The 17,771-nt window shown below is 44.5% G+C and overlaps 1 protein-coding gene across 1 annotated transcript in view; it reads right to left on the reverse strand.

Annotated features, from left to right (window-relative positions):
* The window catches only part of B3gntl1 (UDP-GlcNAc:betaGal beta-1,3-N-acetylglucosaminyltransferase like 1), a 50,697-nt gene that overhangs the window by 10,500 nt on the left and 22,426 nt on the right, over window positions 1-17,771 (reverse strand). The window contains exon 5 of the mRNA XM_036195343.1: window positions 1,172-1,267. Within this exon, the coding sequence (XP_036051236.1) occupies window positions 1,172-1,267 (96 nt within the window). The remainder of the gene's footprint in view (window positions 1-1,171; window positions 1,268-17,771) is intronic.

The following is a 17,771-nucleotide window of genomic DNA, read 5'->3' on the forward strand; positions in this document are numbered from 1 at the left end:
TCAGGGGATAATCAGTGAGCACAGAGCTGCATGGCCTTGGGAGTGGAAAGCTCACCAAAACAGAGAATAAGAGGATGGTAGGCTAGCTTTTCAGGAGGCCCTCAGTGAGATGCTGAACAGGGCAGAGGCTGGGTGTCAGAACACAAGGCAGGCTGAGATAAAAGGGAAGAGTATCACCTGAGTAGTCTGTTATGAGGCTGTACTTTAACATCATGGGCAGAAGGGGGCGATGTTGAACCAGGAACCAGGAAATAAGCAGAGGGACAGGGAGGTGAAAGTACACTTCTCTCAAGCAGAACAATTATGGCCATAATGAAAATTCACTTCCTCATCCCCCATATCAAACATTAATGTACACAAGTAACAAAACTCAAGACAAGTCTCTGAGCTGTATCACACACCCTTAGCAAACAGGAAGATGTGGAGGTGGGAACATTTTGGATAGAAAAATCAAGACCTACTCAAACCGGTTCCAAAATGGAGAGTAAATAATACAAAACAGATCTGAGGAAGGGCTCAGCTCAGGCTGGGGTCAGGCTCACCAATACAGCGATGTTGCCTGGGGATGAGAATGCTCACTGTTGCCAGGCAGGGGCTTGGAAGAACATCATGGCCAAATGGCCAGTCAGCCAACTCCCTACAGGATACAACCCAGTCCTGGGCTCATTTTCACAGGTAGGTGGAGATATGCCCTGAGGGTCCAATAGAGCCAGGGATAGAGACAACCTAGCTAACACCTTCCTTACCACCTACAGTTTCCCACCAACAGCCATTATCCAGAATGAGGTACTGTGGGCCCATAGACAAAGATGCATCAGAGAAGTGGATCAGGGCATGTTCATCGATATCCACTGCAGTTAGCAAAATTATAAATACCACAGGAATGCTGGGAAGTAGTTTCCTGAAAACCCTGGCCTGCAGGGGAACCCACAAAGAGTCCAAGTTCTATTGGATGTTACTTACCTGTCCCTCCTTCATAAAATGGGCCCACATGGGAAAACAAGGCCCGAGAGCAGAACCCACCAGAGAAGTGGATCAGGGCATGTTTACCAAAATCCACTGCAGTTAGCAAAATTATAAATACCACAGGAATGCTGGGAAGTAATTTCCTGAAAACCCTGACCTGCGGGGGAACCCACAAAGAGCCCAAGTTCTACTGGGTGTTACTTACCTGTCCTCCTTCATCAAATGGGCCCACATGAGAAAACCAGGCCCGAGAGCAGAACCACGTTGGCATGATCACTGTGGGGCCGTGGGAGGTGTACACCTAAGAGCAATTAGCACCAATGTCATTACACAAAAGGACAGCTTGTTAGAAACAGCCTACAGTCTGTTGCTCATGTGTCATTAAGAAAATGACAAAAGAATTTATGCCCCTTCTTTGTGGGTACTAGGATTCAAAGCATGCTTCAGAGACTGGCCCACAAGACAGACAGGAGGAAATTAACTGAGGCCACTTCCAGGTCTCCACTCTCCAGCTGATGCTCACTGCTAAGCATATCAGAGAACCCTCTGCTTATGCAGGAGGTGAAGCTGTGTGTGGGGACAGACAGTAAACACACTGCGTTAACTACAAGAAAAGAAATCTGAAGCAGCATGAAAGAATACCAATGACAACTAGGTACTGAAGCTGAATATGGCTTCCTAGAATGGCATAAATGTCAGGATTGACTCAAGACAGAAAACCTGAGTAATTTCTATTGAGCCTTCTCACAAAAAAAAAAAAAAAAAAAAAGCCCAGGTGGGTTGCTGGTGAATGCTGCCAAATGCTTAAAGAACCAACACACTCTTCACAATCTTTTCCAAAAACAGTTGTGCAGAGAAGTCTTTCTAAATCACTCTATGTAGCCAGGATCACCAGATCAAAGCCAGGCAAAAAACAAAACAACACAAGAAAGCAGCACACACATGTTCCTTATGAATAGATCCAACAAAATGCTAGTGAACTGAGTTTAGCCGTCACAGAAAAGGACCATACTCATGAGTAGGTGGTATTTACCCCAGGACAAATGCACCAGAAATGGATTGAGGACAAGAACCTAAATAGATGCTCAGCATTTGGCAAAACCCAGTGCTCTGCCAAGAGAAGTCTGGGCTGTCAAGAGGATCAGCTGAGATAAAGTGCATGAATCACTAGGCACCAAATCTAGTACACCACAGTACTCATTTAAGCTCTGTGCCTCCATTGCTTATAACTCTGGGCTTTCCATGCACTTGGAACATACCCATGCATTTTCATACACTGCTCTGCCTTCTTAGTAGCCAACTCCTATGCATCCTTTAAAACCCCTGACCAACATGTTTTTAGTTAAAAGGCACTTCCCTAGGACACCCTCCCACACTGATGTGGGGTGCCCACAGTGAACCTCCTGGTAGGAAGATTTCAATAAGCTTGCATTTCCCTGATTTCAAATGGTCTGGGTCCAGCTTCAGCTGAACTCAGGACAAACGTCTATATCAGAAAGGCAAAAGAGCAGCCAAATCTTGTTGGATGTGGTAACACACACCTATAATCTAAGCACTGGTATGCCAATGTAAACATACACATGAATGAATACATAAGTAATAAAAAGAAAAAAATTTAAATTAGGTTTAATGAATAAAGGTTCTTGCCACCAAGCCTGATAGCTTGAGCCCAGTCTCTAGAAACTGACATGGAAAGAGAAAACAGTCTCTCCCAAGCAGTCCTCTGACCTCCACATGATGGAAGGAGCATTCTCACATAGAGGATCAATCAATCAATCAACCGATTGACCGATCAATCAATGTTTAAACAATTTTAAAACCACACTTGTAATCTCAACACTCAGGAGGCTACAGCTGTAAGATCAGGAGTTCAAGGTCAGCCTGGGCTACACGAAACTCTAGCTCAAAAAAATAAAAAAGTCAGCTCTCAAAGAAGACAACAGTGAGGAAGAATCTCTAAGCCAGGTCTGCCCCATGGGGAAGAAGGCCACAATCCTTGAAAGCCCTCTTCTGTGTCATCTGCTTCAGGAGTCTGCCCTGGTTAGCGGTCCCCTTTTTCTGCTACAGTAGCAGGAGGACTCTCCAGTGGTGAGTGTCTAAGGCATGATGACCACCTCAAGGCCACTGCACTCAAACAGATCTCTATGGTTTTAGTGCCCATTTGAGTGGTGAAGGTCAGCTATGTGGCTAAGATCCAGGCTATGGTGGCTGAGCAGGCCTGTTATCAGTGGTGACTACCACACCACATCCCAGGGTACAGAGAACCCAAGGTCCTAGGCTTTTAAGCACTTCACACCAAGAAAAGGACATCAAAGGGACCCTTCCTCCCTAAAGTCTGGTTCAGTTCCTACTGGAGTGACAATCTCCCTCCAAAGAAATGGCTGTCAAAAAGAAATGAGGTATATTCTCTCCTTCACCCCCCTCTCTCGCTCTCTCATCAATTTCTTTCTATCTGTCCCAATAAAAGGAAGAGAGTTAAATTTGTTTTTATAAGGATGTCTGCAGGCTGCTTCAATGGGGAGTCAGGGACAGACTGTTCAGGCAGTGGGGGAGGCACAAGGGACAGAGCAGACACTGACAACTGGGGGAGCTAGGATCCAGGAGTGCCTGGACAAGTTTCTATGTCCACCCTCAACAGCTTAGAGGTGGCAGCTCAAGCAGATGAGGGACCCATGGGCAAGGGACCATGCCAATATCATTTCTATAAAAGCCTTCTTCCCTCGGTGCCTTCAAAGTCAGGTCCTACCTGGGCAGCTTCAGTCCCTGAGAGTCATTGACACCAGACATCTGACAGGCAGCCAGATGTTGGAAGAGGAGTAAGGGATTTCTTCCAGGTTCTTATCAAGGGTATCTGGTAGTTCTGATAATCTACACTCACACTCAGGTGCCACATGTGGGGAGCTCAAACGAGGTGGGTCTATGTGTTCCAATACTGACTGACACACAATAGGACCCTGGGAACCCTAAAAGCATCCAACTTCAGGCTTAAGGATTAAATCTGTTAAAAGGTACAGTCATCTACCCCATCACTGTCCTTCCTGCTTCCTGGAGCTAGAATCCTTATACTAGATTTGGATGTCCAAAAAGACAGAACCAGAGGTTGTCCCAAGGCTGAAGCTCTGCCCCATTGGAGAGGCCTTGCTAATGGTTCCAGTTTAGAGCCTCAAGTGCTACTCTCTGGAGTTGCTAGCTCTTGACAAGGTCTGTAACCCAGGGGAAGGTGGTTTAACCTTTCTGAGCCTCGGCTTTTACATCTAAAATGGGGATACTTGCCAAGCATGGTGCTTGCCTTTAATCTCAGCATTCAGGAGGCAGAGGCAGACCGATCTCTGTGAGTGTGAGGCCTATATAGCAAGTTCCAGGTCAGCTAGAGCGCCACAGTGAGACCTTACCTCAAAAATACATAAAAGGGATACTGCTTTAAGAGTCGAATGTATTTCCTGAACTTGCTAAGGAGAGCTTAAGAAAAACCCACAGCTGATACCATACTTAACATGATAAGATGTTGGAAGGTTGCCCCTGAGGTCAGGAATGTCTGTTCTCATTATCCCTTATAGTGATATTTTATTTGTATTGAAATGTGATTTTATTTGTATGTCAATAAAGTTGCCTTGAGGTCAGAGCAAGCCAGAACAGAAGCTGAGCGGTAGTGGTGCACGCCTTTAATTCCAGCACTTGGGAGGCAGAGCTAGGTAGATCTCTGTGTGTTCAAGGACACAGCCAGCATGGCAGACACACGCCTTAATCTCAATACCAACCATAGGAGGTCATGTGGCTGGGTTTACAACCAATGAGAAAACAGAACAGAAAATCTATAAAAAAGATAGGACACACAGAGGTAGCTCTCTTGCGGAGAGGAAGAACAGCAGAAGCAGTGAAGGGTAAGGTTTTCCGCTCTTGCTCTGACCTCGTGGTTTTTAACTCTGCAATTGGTTCTGTGTTTCTTATTTAACAAGACGGTTACATCTACAATCCTTGTTCAACACTGTGAGTGGAAATTCTAGCCAGTGCAAGTGGACAATTAATAAATAGAACCCATTTTGGAAAGAAACTCTATTTGAAGATTACATGATTATGTAAATAAAAAACCCCAAGGAGAAAACACACACACACACACCAAAAAAAAAAAAAAAATCTTTGTCAATAAGTGAGGTCAGCAAAGCAAAAATTCAACTGGATTCTAGGTACTAGTAATAAGCACTCGAAAAATAATACTAAGAAAATACTTTCAAGCTGGAGATGTAGTTCAGTTGATAGAGTGCATGCCAGTTTTCCCAGCATCAATTGTTGTAGGCACAGTTTTTTCTTCAATGTGTTTTTGGCATCTCTGGAGAGATGGGTCAGCAGTTAAGGGAACCTGCTCTCTCCTAGAGGATCTGGGTTCAGTTCCAAGTACCCACATGGCTGCTAACAAACATCTGTAAGTTCCAGGGGATCAGGTACCACATTGTGGCCTCCAGTGGCACTGCATACATTCAGGCAAAACACCCATATTCAGGAATTAAAAACAAATACTTAAAAAATTTTAATTAGGTGGCTGTGGCTGCATGTGAAAGGACTCTAGCCAGCCTGAGCCTGGCAAACATGGCTCTGGCAGGCCCTGCCCTTCTCCCCTCTCCCCTCTGCCTTGCTAAAAACCATTAGATTACATTTCTGAAGCTTGCCTCCAGGCCTATTCCCTTATTTGGCTACTTCCTTCTCCTGAGGCTAACTATCAAGGTCCAGCTATCAAAGTATTGAAGTCCAGCAATCTAAAGCCCCCTTTAGCTCACCGAATTAATAAGTCCAATTAAAATTAAACACCTCATCCTAACACAGGGTTTCCCCCTTTAACCTTTATAAACTGCCATTTTCCCCATTTGTCTCCTCAGAGACAGTCCTTTGGCCCCATCTGGGACAAGTACCCCTTGCCCCCTCTCCCTTGTTCTCTTCCCCTTCTCCTCCATCCTCTATCTCCTGTCTTTGTCCCTTATCCCTACCTTTTGTCCCTTTGGGGCAAATAAATCTTTGTGCTGAGAACTTGGTCTTGGGGTATCCTGAGACAATACTGATCTCTTACAGTATGGTTTATCTTGTGTGATATTTGATCACTGTGTAAAGATGTGTCTCTGGTCTTCCCTTCTTCACCTGCCTAAGTCACCTTCCAATTGGTTTAATAAGGAGCTGAATGGCCAACAGCTAGGCAAGAGAGGATAGGTGGGACTTCCAGGCAAAGAGAGGAACTCTGGGGAAAAAGTGACATAAGAGATTCACTAGCAACACAGTAGGAGATAATGAGCCACGTGGCAGAATGTAGATTAATACAAACACATTAATTTAAGTTATAAGAGCTAGTTGGGAACAAGCCTAAGCTAAGGCCAAGCTTTCATAATTAATAAAAAGTCTGTGTCTTTATTCAGGAGTTGGTGGTCCAAAGAAGTCTGATTTATAAATCTTCCACTCCATTGATTTGTATGCCTGATTTTGTACCACTGTGTTTTGTTATTATGGCTCTGTAGTATAATTTGAAATCAGGTATTATGATAACTATACCATTGCTTTCTGCTTAAGATTGCTTTGGCTCTTAAGAGTCCTTTATGCTTTTATGTAAATTTTTTGTTACCTGATTTTTCTTTCTTTCTTTCTTTCTTTCTTTTTTTTTTTTTTTTTTTTTTGAGTCAGGGTTTCTCTGTGTAGCTTTGGCCATCCTGGAACTCACTCTGTAGACCAGGCTGGCCTCGAACTCACAGATATCCTTCTGCCTCTGACTCCCAGGTGCTGGGATTAAGTGAGCACTACCACCGCCTGGCATTATTGGAGTTTTTATAGGGATTGCTATAAATCTGTAAAATAATTTGGTGGTATAGCTGTAGATGTAACTGGCTTGTTAAATAAGAAACACAGAACCAATTGCAGAGTTAAAAACCACGAGGTCAGAGCAAGAGCGGAAAACCTTACCCTTCACTGCTTCTGCTGTTCTTCCTCTCCACAAGAGACCTACTTCTGTGTGTCCTGTCTATTTAAAGACTTTCTGTTCTGTTTTCTCATTGGTTATAAACCCAGCCACATGACCTCCTCGTCACTGCCTGTTTGTACAGACCTCCAGGTCTTCTATGGTTGGTATTGAGATTAAAGGCGTGTGTCTGCCATGCTGGCTGTGTCCTTGAACACACAGAGATCCGCCTAGCTCTGCCTCCCAAGTGCTGGGATTAAAGGCATGCACCACTACTGCCCAGCTTCTGCTCTGGCTTGCTCTGACCTCAAGGCAACTTTATTGACATACAAATAAAATCACATTTCAATACAAATAAAATATCACTATATATAGCCATTTTCACAGTATTAATTTTCCCAATTCATCAGCATGGGAGGTCTTTTCATCTTCAAATTGTCTTCAAGTCAATTCCCAGTTTTAAGAGTTCTCTTGTAGAGGTCCTTCATCTTCCTAATTAGGGTGGTTTTTAGGTATTTTTAGTGATGTTATTATGAAAATTTCTTAGTAAGTTCCTTATTGGTGTATAAAAAGTTACTGATTTTTATAGTGGGTTTTAACTCCTGATCCTTTGCTGAAAGTGTTTAACAGATGTAAAAGTGTTTTGGTGGAGTTTTTTGGGGGTGTCCTTTAAGTATAGGATAATATTGGGTGCAAATAGGAATAAATTGACTTCTTGCTTTCTTATTTCATTCCTTTTCTTCCTCTTGCTATTGCTCTAGGTTGGACTTTCAAGCACCACACTGAAAAAGTAGAGTGGATACCTTTATTTCACTGATATTTTAGAAGAAATGTTTTTTATTTTCTTCACTCTGTCTAATGTTATCTCTAGCTACAGCTACGGCACACAGCCTTGAATACAGTGAGGAATGTTCCTTCTATTCCTAGTGTCTTTGTGGCTCTTATCTTGAAGGGATGTTAAGCTTGGTCAAGGCTGAGTAAAGTCTAGCACAGTACATCAATCTGCAGCGCGCGCGCGCGTGCGCGCACACATACACACACACACACACATACACACACACACACACACACACACACACACACACACACACGTATAGGTATAGACCACCTGTGGACACATGTACTGAATGGCTGACTAGTGGTGGACTTGGCAATATAGGAGGAGCCAAGGAAGAGCAAGCAACAGGGTTCTGAGTAAGTGGGCAGCTCCAATGACTCTAGCCCTTCAGGCAGGTGCTAATTTAAGAACTTGTTTCTGCTTGGGGTTAAGTTCGGTTTCCTATAAGACAGCACTTACAAGGCTTCCATGCTTTAGGAACTTATAGTCATGGGTTTTATCATCATTTAAATGGCTATTTATTTACTCTTGGACTAATCCTATGTTTTCACCTGTCAAGATGTAAAATGTAACATGTTCAGTGGTCAGTGAGCTGGGTCCCCAAACAGGGATGCAACCGGGCAGCAGGTGATTCTGAGTACATATATCTCCCTTTTCCTATGACCCCAACAAGATATAAAATAACCCTGCCTGATCATTCCCCTCTTACCACTACAACAAGCTCACATGAGCAAAAAAGCTTGAGAGGACCAGAGGCCTCAGGGTCATGGTTTCCCTCAGGAGACAGGAGATGTTGTTAAGCTTAGGACTCATTATAAGAAATCCAGAGCTGCCTTGGAAGAAAAGCAACCTTTGGCAGTTTCAGGGATGCTACAATTTTCAGGGATGCTATAAATCCAGGGCATAAAACAAGTCACCTCTGCTGGTGAGCAAGGGATGGGTGTCAGGCATCTGGTCACTTCATACCTTCTCCTCTACCTCTGCTGGGGGCACAGGGACAGTAGTGGAGAGATACAGGCTAGGCTTGCTGGTATTCTTAGTGTAGAGGGCTCTCCACTTTGCCCAGTTCCCAAGTATGACATCAGGGTATCTGGCTTGGGCACTTCAGGATCTCACTGAGGTGACAATAAGAGATAAGAACAAGGCTCCTTCCTCACAGGGAGATGAGAAGAAGAAAGATGCCCTGCAGGGTACAAGAGAGTTGTAGCACCTTCTTCAGGGTCCTGAAACACCTGGACCAGCTCTGCTGAAAAGGGATGACAATAACCAGGAAAGGATTCCCACATTCTCTAGCACAAGCAGATCTTTATGAAATGAGGTGACCAGAAAAGTTTGTAACACATGTGTGTGCATGTGTGTGTGTGTGTGTACACACACATACACACACACACACATATATACACACATGTGCACTACACACACACACTATATATATATATATATATATACACACACAACAATGAAAACCTAATTAAAATTGGCAAAAGATGTGATCTGGCATTTCTCCACAGAAGGTACAGTGAGCTCAACACATACGTGAACAGCTGCTCAGCTTTTCTTGGCACCAGGTGCATCTTTGCTCCTAATAGGAATTTGCTATCAGCACCCCCCCCCCCCCCCAGCCTAGCCCAATCAGATGCTATGGATACATGATAAGGCTATGGAGAAATCAGGGACTCCCTTACCCTCACCACTGATGGTACAACTGCTGTGAAAAATAGTTTGGCAGTTCCTCAAAAAAATTGAAACTAGAATTACTGTATGATCTGGCAATTCCTCTTGTGGGTACACACCCGAGAACTGAAAGTGGGCTTGGAACAGATGTCTGTAAACTTACACTCATAGCAGCCAGAAGATGGAGGCAAACGTGGATAAACATGTTGCCCAAGCACATCACAGGGTCTTCTGACTCAGTCCCAAGGGAAGAGGTCCTGACAGCTGCTGAAACATGGATGACCCTATAGACATTATGCCAGGTGAAGAAACTAGTAACAGACTTGTGAGGCTCCATTTATGAGGCCCTAGAATTGTTCAACTCCTAGAGACAAGGAAGCTATTACCAGGCCTGTGATGGGGGTGAGATCAATACTCAGTGAGAACAGTCTCAGTTTGGGAAGATAGAAAGTTCTGGAGGTGGTGATGGCCACATAAACATATAAATATGCCACTGAGCTGTGCAAAAAGAAAAAGTACTCAAATGGTGAAATCCAGGTGTACTTTACGATTAAAAACAATTGTGAAGTAAATTTGCTGTTGTACCAGTTGCCTACAGTGAGGCTTGTGTCTTATGACTACTTCCAGGAGGTTTTAGACACTCATGCAGCGCTGGTAATGAGAAGGTACTTAGAGATCACACCAAGCTACCCAGCCGATTCCACACAGAGTACATAATGAGTCTGAAAGCAGTTCACCTGGAGTCTTGACTGGTAGAAGTAATGTTTGGTAAAGATAAAGAACACATTCCACATGTTAAGTGTACAATGCACAGCCTGTTTCACACAAATTGGTGGGACCCTAAAGGTACCCTGAGATCTTGATATTCTGGTATCTTTATTACCAACATGTTGTATCTGAGATAACCATAATCTTGGCTAGCCATCTCCACAAGCTCCTGGTACAAAATTAAAAGAAGAATCTTGCTCAGGAAGCTGAAACCCAGTGTTTTTGTTCTCCTACTTCAGTTCATGAAGTTTCCACCCAGCAACCTCCCACTGAGGTCTGTGAGGCTGCCACCCAGCAGTATTCTGTTGAGTATTTGAGGCCCCAGTGCACAGTGTCCCATCACCAATTTTGAGGTTCAGACTCAGAGGTTTCCAGAGATTGTCCTGAGGCAGGGATCCAGAGTTCTCTAGTGGAGGACCATAAGACTAGAACATAGCAGTCTTTGGACCTAGTCTAGAATGCCAAAATTATCCAGTTACCAGGTTATGAAAGAAATCTCTGACCCAGGTACAGGCCAGTACAATCAAGGAAATTCTTCAGTTGAGGGTCCCTATCCCCAGTAACTCTAGATTTGTGTTAAGCAGGATAGATGTAGAGGTCTCTATAGCTCTCCTTTACCAGTAGGTGCTAGGCCAGATGGAGCGCTGCCTACAGGGAACTTGATAACACAGGTCTTAAGACTCCCTCATCCCTGGGAAAGGCTTAAACTTAAGTTTCCAAGTCTATGGAATGGATCAACAGTACTTGCTCCTCCTGCGGACCAAGCTGTGGTAAAACAAGAGAAACAAGGTGTGTGTGTGTGGGCGGGGAGGTTAGCACTCAGCACTTTGTGGTTCCTGAATCCCTTGAGGAAGACTGGTTAAGAATCCTGTGACATACTATAGCTCTTCTACTCAGCCCTGCTCCCACCCAGTGAAGTGCAGGAAAGAAGATGGAGGCCATTAGTGGTTAGTTGGGTGTGGCGTCAACAAAGGACTTCCAAGGATTGTCACTAACTCCTGAAATGCCTTTGTCATAGCTGCAAGAATCCTGGATGAGCAAAAGGTCATTGAAGTCACAGTGAGTGAGCAGACTTCCTGTTTCCAGGGTTAGAGGCCTGGCTGAGCTAATGAGGCCCCACACAGCACCCTATTGGTGGTAACAGGTTGCCAAGATGTCTGAGGCTGTACTTTTCTTTGAGATAATCACCAAACTGGCCACAACATAACCTCAGATACACAGCAGTGGCCTGTGGCCAGTGTTATTTACAGGTACCAAACTACAGAACCCTCTTAAGGCCCATCAGATACAGACATGGAAGCTAAGGAAGGAATCAAATGATTTCTTTGTGCTACCTCCTGACACAAAAGGGCAGAAGCAGGGCACACACACACAGCAAGGATCTGCAGAAACGAACCACAGCCATGGCACTCAAATATGAGGTGACACATCTCTCAGAGAGCCACAGCCTAGTGGAGCCAAAGGGAAGTGGGAACATCTGGCCTCTGGAAGGGGAACAGTCCTCCACAGTATCTAGGACAACCTTATGGTTCACAGGGCCCCACCTGCTGAAGTCCCAGGACAATAGTCAGAACCCATAGACAAGTAACCTTGCTCTATCTAGGTTCAGAATCACTTTTTTCCAGCCAGTCTTTTTTGTTTTTTCACCTGTCCTCATCCCTTATTTCTGTGACCTGTCATTTCTGGCCTAGTCAAGGGTTGAAGGTGCATGGGGCTGCATGACAGTGCTGAGGACAGAAACCAAGGCCTTGCACATGGTTGGCAAATGCTCTGCCGAAGCTACATCCTCATTGTAGGTTTGAGGTTTTTGTTTTTTTAAGACATGCTGTGACAGCAGAACTATGTTGGATGGCTCTACCCCATCATAATCCCTTAGTACCACAGGCCCCACAGCTGGGCAGAGAATGCCCAACATACATCTGACCCGTCCCTTCTGCAGCTCTTGGCTGCTCTGAGCCTCATATTACAGTGGGACATTTGGAGTGTGAGCTCTGTAGGCTCAGACACACAGACAAGAGGGATAGTATGGTGTGGATGATTGACTGATAAACAAAACTCTGATTGGCCAGTAGTCAGGCAGGAAGGAGAGGGTAGGCGGGACAAGGAGGAGAAGAATTCTGGGAGATGGAAAGCTGAAGCCAAGATGCTGCAAGCCACTGCCATGACAAGTGAGATTGGGCTGTTAGACTGCTGGGCCTTGGTGGACCTGGAGAGAAAACTCCAGCTACAGTATGGGCCAACCCACGAGTCAGTCACTCAGGTGATTCACTAGATACACCAAAACCTGCAGTGGATATGGCTCTGTGTAAATAAAATGCTGATTGGCCAGTAGTCATCAGGAAGTATAGGTGGGACAAGCAGAGAGGAGATTCTGGAAAGTGGAAGGCTGAGGCAGAGAGATGCTGCCAGCTGCTGCCATGAGAAGATGTTAAGATACTGGTAAGCCACGAGCCACATAGAAATGGGTTGATTTAAGATATAAGAACAGCTAGCTAGAAGCCTGCCACAACCATACAGTTTATAAATAATATAAGTTTCTGTGTGTTTACTTGGTTGGATCTGAGTGGCTGTGGGACTGGTGGGTGAGAAAGATTTGTCCTGACTGTGGGCCAGGCAGGACCAGAAAAACCCTAGCTACAAAAACCAGGCAATGTGGTAAGTCTCCATCATTTTTAAAAGGTCTCCACTTAGCATCTCTGCTGTGGGATGTGGCAGCATATAGTCTGGTCCAGCACCTTCCAGCAGCTCCCAGGAGTCAGCTTTAGCATGTGAGTAAGAGAGCTCGGAGGCCCTGAAGCCTCCAATCACCAATACTCAGCAGCTTACTACAAGCAAGCATCATCCCCCTAAAATTGTGCTCTGTATGTACCTTTCTTTGGCCATCAGGGGAAAAGAATCTCATGCTGGTATTTGGAAATTATCAGAAAGCAAAAATTGAGCTACCATTTTCAACTTTTGTTTGCCAAAACATCCCAAATTATTTTCTGGCTAGTGTACTTCATAGTTGGACACCTGGGAACCTCTACCCAACACAACAAACATAAACATCAATTTTATGGCATTCAAATTGTCTATAATATGACCATGTGTCAACAAACCTAGGGATATCCAAAAAAGCTACTCGCCCTTCTAGCAACAGCTAGAAGCTAAAAATTTAAGACTATTTATAACATCATCATAATACAAAATACTTAAGAGATGAATTTAGTAAAGTGTGCATGACTTATGAATGAAAACTATATAACAATTCTAATAATTAAGGAACATCTAACCATATTCTATGAATTGGCCTCTTAGTCAATGCCATCTAAGAATCTTAGATTTTGTGGAAATTCTAAATTTAAGATAATTTAAAAATCAGCTAAAATATTTCTACAAAAGTGGAAAAACACTTGTACAATGTAATGAAAACTTACTGAAGTAAGGACAGATGTACACAGCAAATCTCCAAGTGGGTCCACATGCACATGTTCATTTTCAACAGAAGTGCCACAGTGAAGAAAAAGAGGGATAGCAAGTGCTGGAACTGGACATCCACATAGAGAACAATGAACCTCAGCATCACGCCACACACAAACTTAGCTGACCATGAATGTTAGGAATGAACGTAAGAGTCCTAACTAAAATTTCTAGAAGAAAATATGTAATAAAATGTTTGCAAGTTGGGCAGAGTGTTTGAAAATGGGATATAAACTCACAAACTGAAAGTGGATTTCACCAAAATTAAAAATCTTAGCCTTTGAAAGTTAAGAAAAATGAAGTGTAGACCTTGATTTTCACAGGCCCTAATACCAGGTACTCTCTCTGTGCACTCCTCTGACAGCTGATGCATCTGTTCATTTCCAACAATGGCTAGAAGAAATGCCAAGGGAGGCAAGGGTGAAGAGGTGGGACAACAAAGGCTTACTAGGCATCTGTGGTCCAAGTCACCTGACGCTGAGGTTGTTAGTATTCAGGCATCTGTACTGGCTGTCTTTAGGGTCCTGACAGGATATGTCCTCAGCTGCAGCCAGTAAGAGCACCTGTGTGCATTTGCTATGTTTTCCTTATAAAAGGTGGGCTTTGTATATCTCCCATCTCTTTCTCTTCCTTCGCTCTTGTCCCCAGGGACCAGTCTCTGCCTCCTTCTCTGTCCCTTTTCTCCTCTCCCCTCAATAAACCTCTCACATGGGCCCTGTTGGTGTGACTCCTTCCTGCCATTTTAAAAATACTACAGAGGTGGCACACACTCCCACAGCACAGGCCACACACTCAGCCTAACCGCTACTAGCCTAGGAGGTCAGTCAACTCACTGGCCAATCAGCTTCCTGCACAGTAGCTCAATCAGGGTCCTTCTTGGAGAGGCAGAAAGGCAAACAAGAGGATAAAGCAAGGTGATCTATGAGAAAGGGACAAGACCTGATTAGAGACTGAAAAGAAGTAAGATGGGACAGAAGTAAGGAGCTGATGAACATGGAACACGAGACCTTCCAAGAAAGGCCACAGGAGAGGGGAAGTACATAAGGGAGGTGGCACTCAGGGAAGTAGTTGTAGGCCTGGAGGCCACGGGCACCGTGCTGCCCTGGTCTAAGAGCAGGGAACATTTTTGTCAGAAGCAGCACTGGGTGAACTGTGGGCAGCAAAGTAGCCCTGACTACTACAGCTGTAGGCAGTGTTCAGGGCCTGCCTGGACACAGCAGCTGAGACTTCAAACCACCAGACAGTGATACCAGCCATAGTCAGAACTCAGAAACTCTTGGATATTTACCTGGAAAAGGCTAGCACCAGGTACAAAGTCCTGATCCCAAACTGGCTGTGTGTAGACAGGGCCAGACCCCACTGTTCCAGCAAGAAAGGCAGAGGAAGGCAGGAGGAAAGATATCCAGCCCAGGCCCTGGGCTCTCTGCAGACTCCACTAATAGGGGCCATTTATTCACAAAACTGACCTACAGCAACAAACTTTTATGCTACTAAACTTTGGAGTGGTTTGTTATGCAATGGTGACAACTATGGGTGTTGTCAGTGAGATGTGGGGAACTGCTACCCCAGGACAGAGAGTGAATCCAGGGATTCTGTCCTGTCTGGGAAGAACAGATAAGGGGCAGGCTGTCCAGGCTTCACATACCCAGGGAGCAAGGATGCAAAGACAGCCCAGATTTCCTAGTGTCCACAACCAGCATCCTAGGGGTTGAAGACCTTCATTTTATATTTCTGGCCCTCCTGTTTTAGATAGTTCTGTGGTGAAACTTCAGTTCTGTGGGTGAAATACCACCTACATCACTTTGTCAAGTCAGGTATGCTGCATGTGGATCTCTTTACTAGTGGCATGGCACCTGTGAATGCTAGTCAACCAGACTAAGGAGTCTCTCTCTCCCAAGGGTTTGGGAAGCACCTGGTTTCCAGAGGGTCCTTCTCACCACACTCAGGTACAAAGAAACCCCTCTCAAAGGTTGTGGCTGGCAAACAAGCTGCCATGTTTTAGTGCTTTGTGGATACCTTGTGTCCCATGATGTCATTATACATATGAACACCATGCCAATCAGCTCAGGTCCAAGGACAGGGACATTGTACCATTGAGGTCAACATAAGCAGAGGAAAATATTTCCAAAGAACTGGCTTTGCCCAGCTGATGAAGTTACCACAAATGGGTGGCTTAGTTCAGATTTCTTTTTTTTCCAAGACAGGGTTTATCTGTGTAGCTTTGTGCTTTTCCTGGAACTCACTTGGTAGCCTAGGCTGGCCTCGAACTCACAGAGATCCACCTAGCTCTGCCTCCCAAGTGCTGGAATTAAAGGCGTGCGCCACCACTGCCCGACAGTTCAGATTTTTAAACTTAACTCCTGTCCATTTGTCTTATATGGACAAGACCAAATTGCCATATTTCCTGGCTTACAAAAAAAAAAGTCTCAAAATTTATTAAACTAATGATTGAGAAATGAGAGGGTCTGGCTTACCTATGGTAGATAGGGATGAGGTGCTGTCCCAGTGTGTCCCACCTATGGTCGAGGCAGGGCCCTGCTCAGACCCTAGAGCTGATACAGAACTATTTGCTTTACTCTTTGAATGGGGTCAGCTGGGCAGCCCCCACTACTTGAAGGCTGGGTGGGTTAGACACCACCACTAGTTTCTTGCCTAGTAAATAGCTGGTGTCAGCTTTTGGCCACAGCTGACTAGTTGATCCCTGGCATCTCTATGTAGGACCGTGGTCTCAGGACACATGAATGTACAGCTTCAGTCTCCACCTGTAAACGTACAGATTCCTGAGGGCCTTGGTGCTATCCCACCGCATCCAGACCCTCTGCAAATGCTAGGGATTATATCTATGTCCCCAAGACAGGTGCAAAAGAGGAACATAAACATTTCATTACAGAGAACCATTTCAGACCACATATTACTGCAAGGGTAGATCACACATAGTCCCTCAGGATGCTATGGTGGTATTGTGTTCCCCAAAATATTGTGCACCCTAATAAACTTATCTGTGGTCAGAGAACACAACAGCCACTAGATACATTGGCTAGAAAATGGTGGCACTCATGCCTTTAATCCTAGCATTCCAGAGGCAGAAATCCCTCTGGATCTCTGTGAGTTCAAGGCCACATTGGAAACAGCCAGGCATGGTGACTCATGCCTTTAATCCCAGAAAGTGAGCCTTTAATCTCAGGAAGTAAGGGCAGAAAGCAGAAAGGTATATAAGGCATGAAAACCAGGAACTAGGCTGGTTAAGCTTTCAGGCTTTTGAGAAGCAGTTCAGCTGAGACCCATTTGAGATGAGGACTGAGAGGCTTCCAGTCTGAGGAAACAGTATTAGCTGAGGAACTGGCGAGGTGAGGAAGCTGTGGCTTGTTCTGTTTCTCTGATCTTCCAGCATTCACCCCATACCTGGCTCCAGGTTTGTTCTCATTAATAAGATCATTTAAGATTCATGCTACAGGCTGCTGCTTTCCAGATACGTCTTAAAGTGTCATTCTGAGCTGGGCGGTGGTGGCGTATGCCTTTAATTCCAGCACTTGGGAGGCAGAGCCAGGGGATCTCTGTGAGTTTGAGGTCAGCCTGGGCTACCAAGTGAGTTCCAGGAAAAAGGCGCAAAGCTGTCTCAAAAAGAAAAAAAAGGGATAAAGTGTCATTCTGTTTCCTATTTTATCAGTATCCTCCACACACATCCAAGAACAAAGACGCTTCATAGAACAGGAGAAAGTATTTCACTGTCAGTAGAAGAATAGAATGGCCAGCCATTGTGGAAAGCAGTGAATTCCTCAAAAGCACCCAGAATTACCATCTCACCCAGCAATACTGTTCCTATGTTATAAACCCAGAACTGAACAGACTCAGAGAATGCATACCAGCCACTCCCAACAGCATTATTCCCAATCACCAAAAGGTAAAGAGGATCTGCTGTTACCAAAACATCATGTGGAGAGAACACATATGATGGACTGTTTTCCAGCTTTAAAATGGAATAAGACTCTTTACTTTCTTCAATGTGTATAAACTCTGAAAACACTGTATTTAGTGAAATAAGACAAGTTCAAAATTTCCCAAAAAACCACAAAACAGTTTCTTAAAGAAATAGTTTCATTTATTGTTGCCAAGCAACTTATACTAAGTTACAGA

This window comes from Onychomys torridus, chromosome 8, assembly GCF_903995425.1.
Source record: "Onychomys torridus chromosome 8, mOncTor1.1, whole genome shotgun sequence".
NCBI classification, from domain to species: domain Eukaryota; kingdom Metazoa; phylum Chordata; class Mammalia; order Rodentia; family Cricetidae; genus Onychomys; species Onychomys torridus.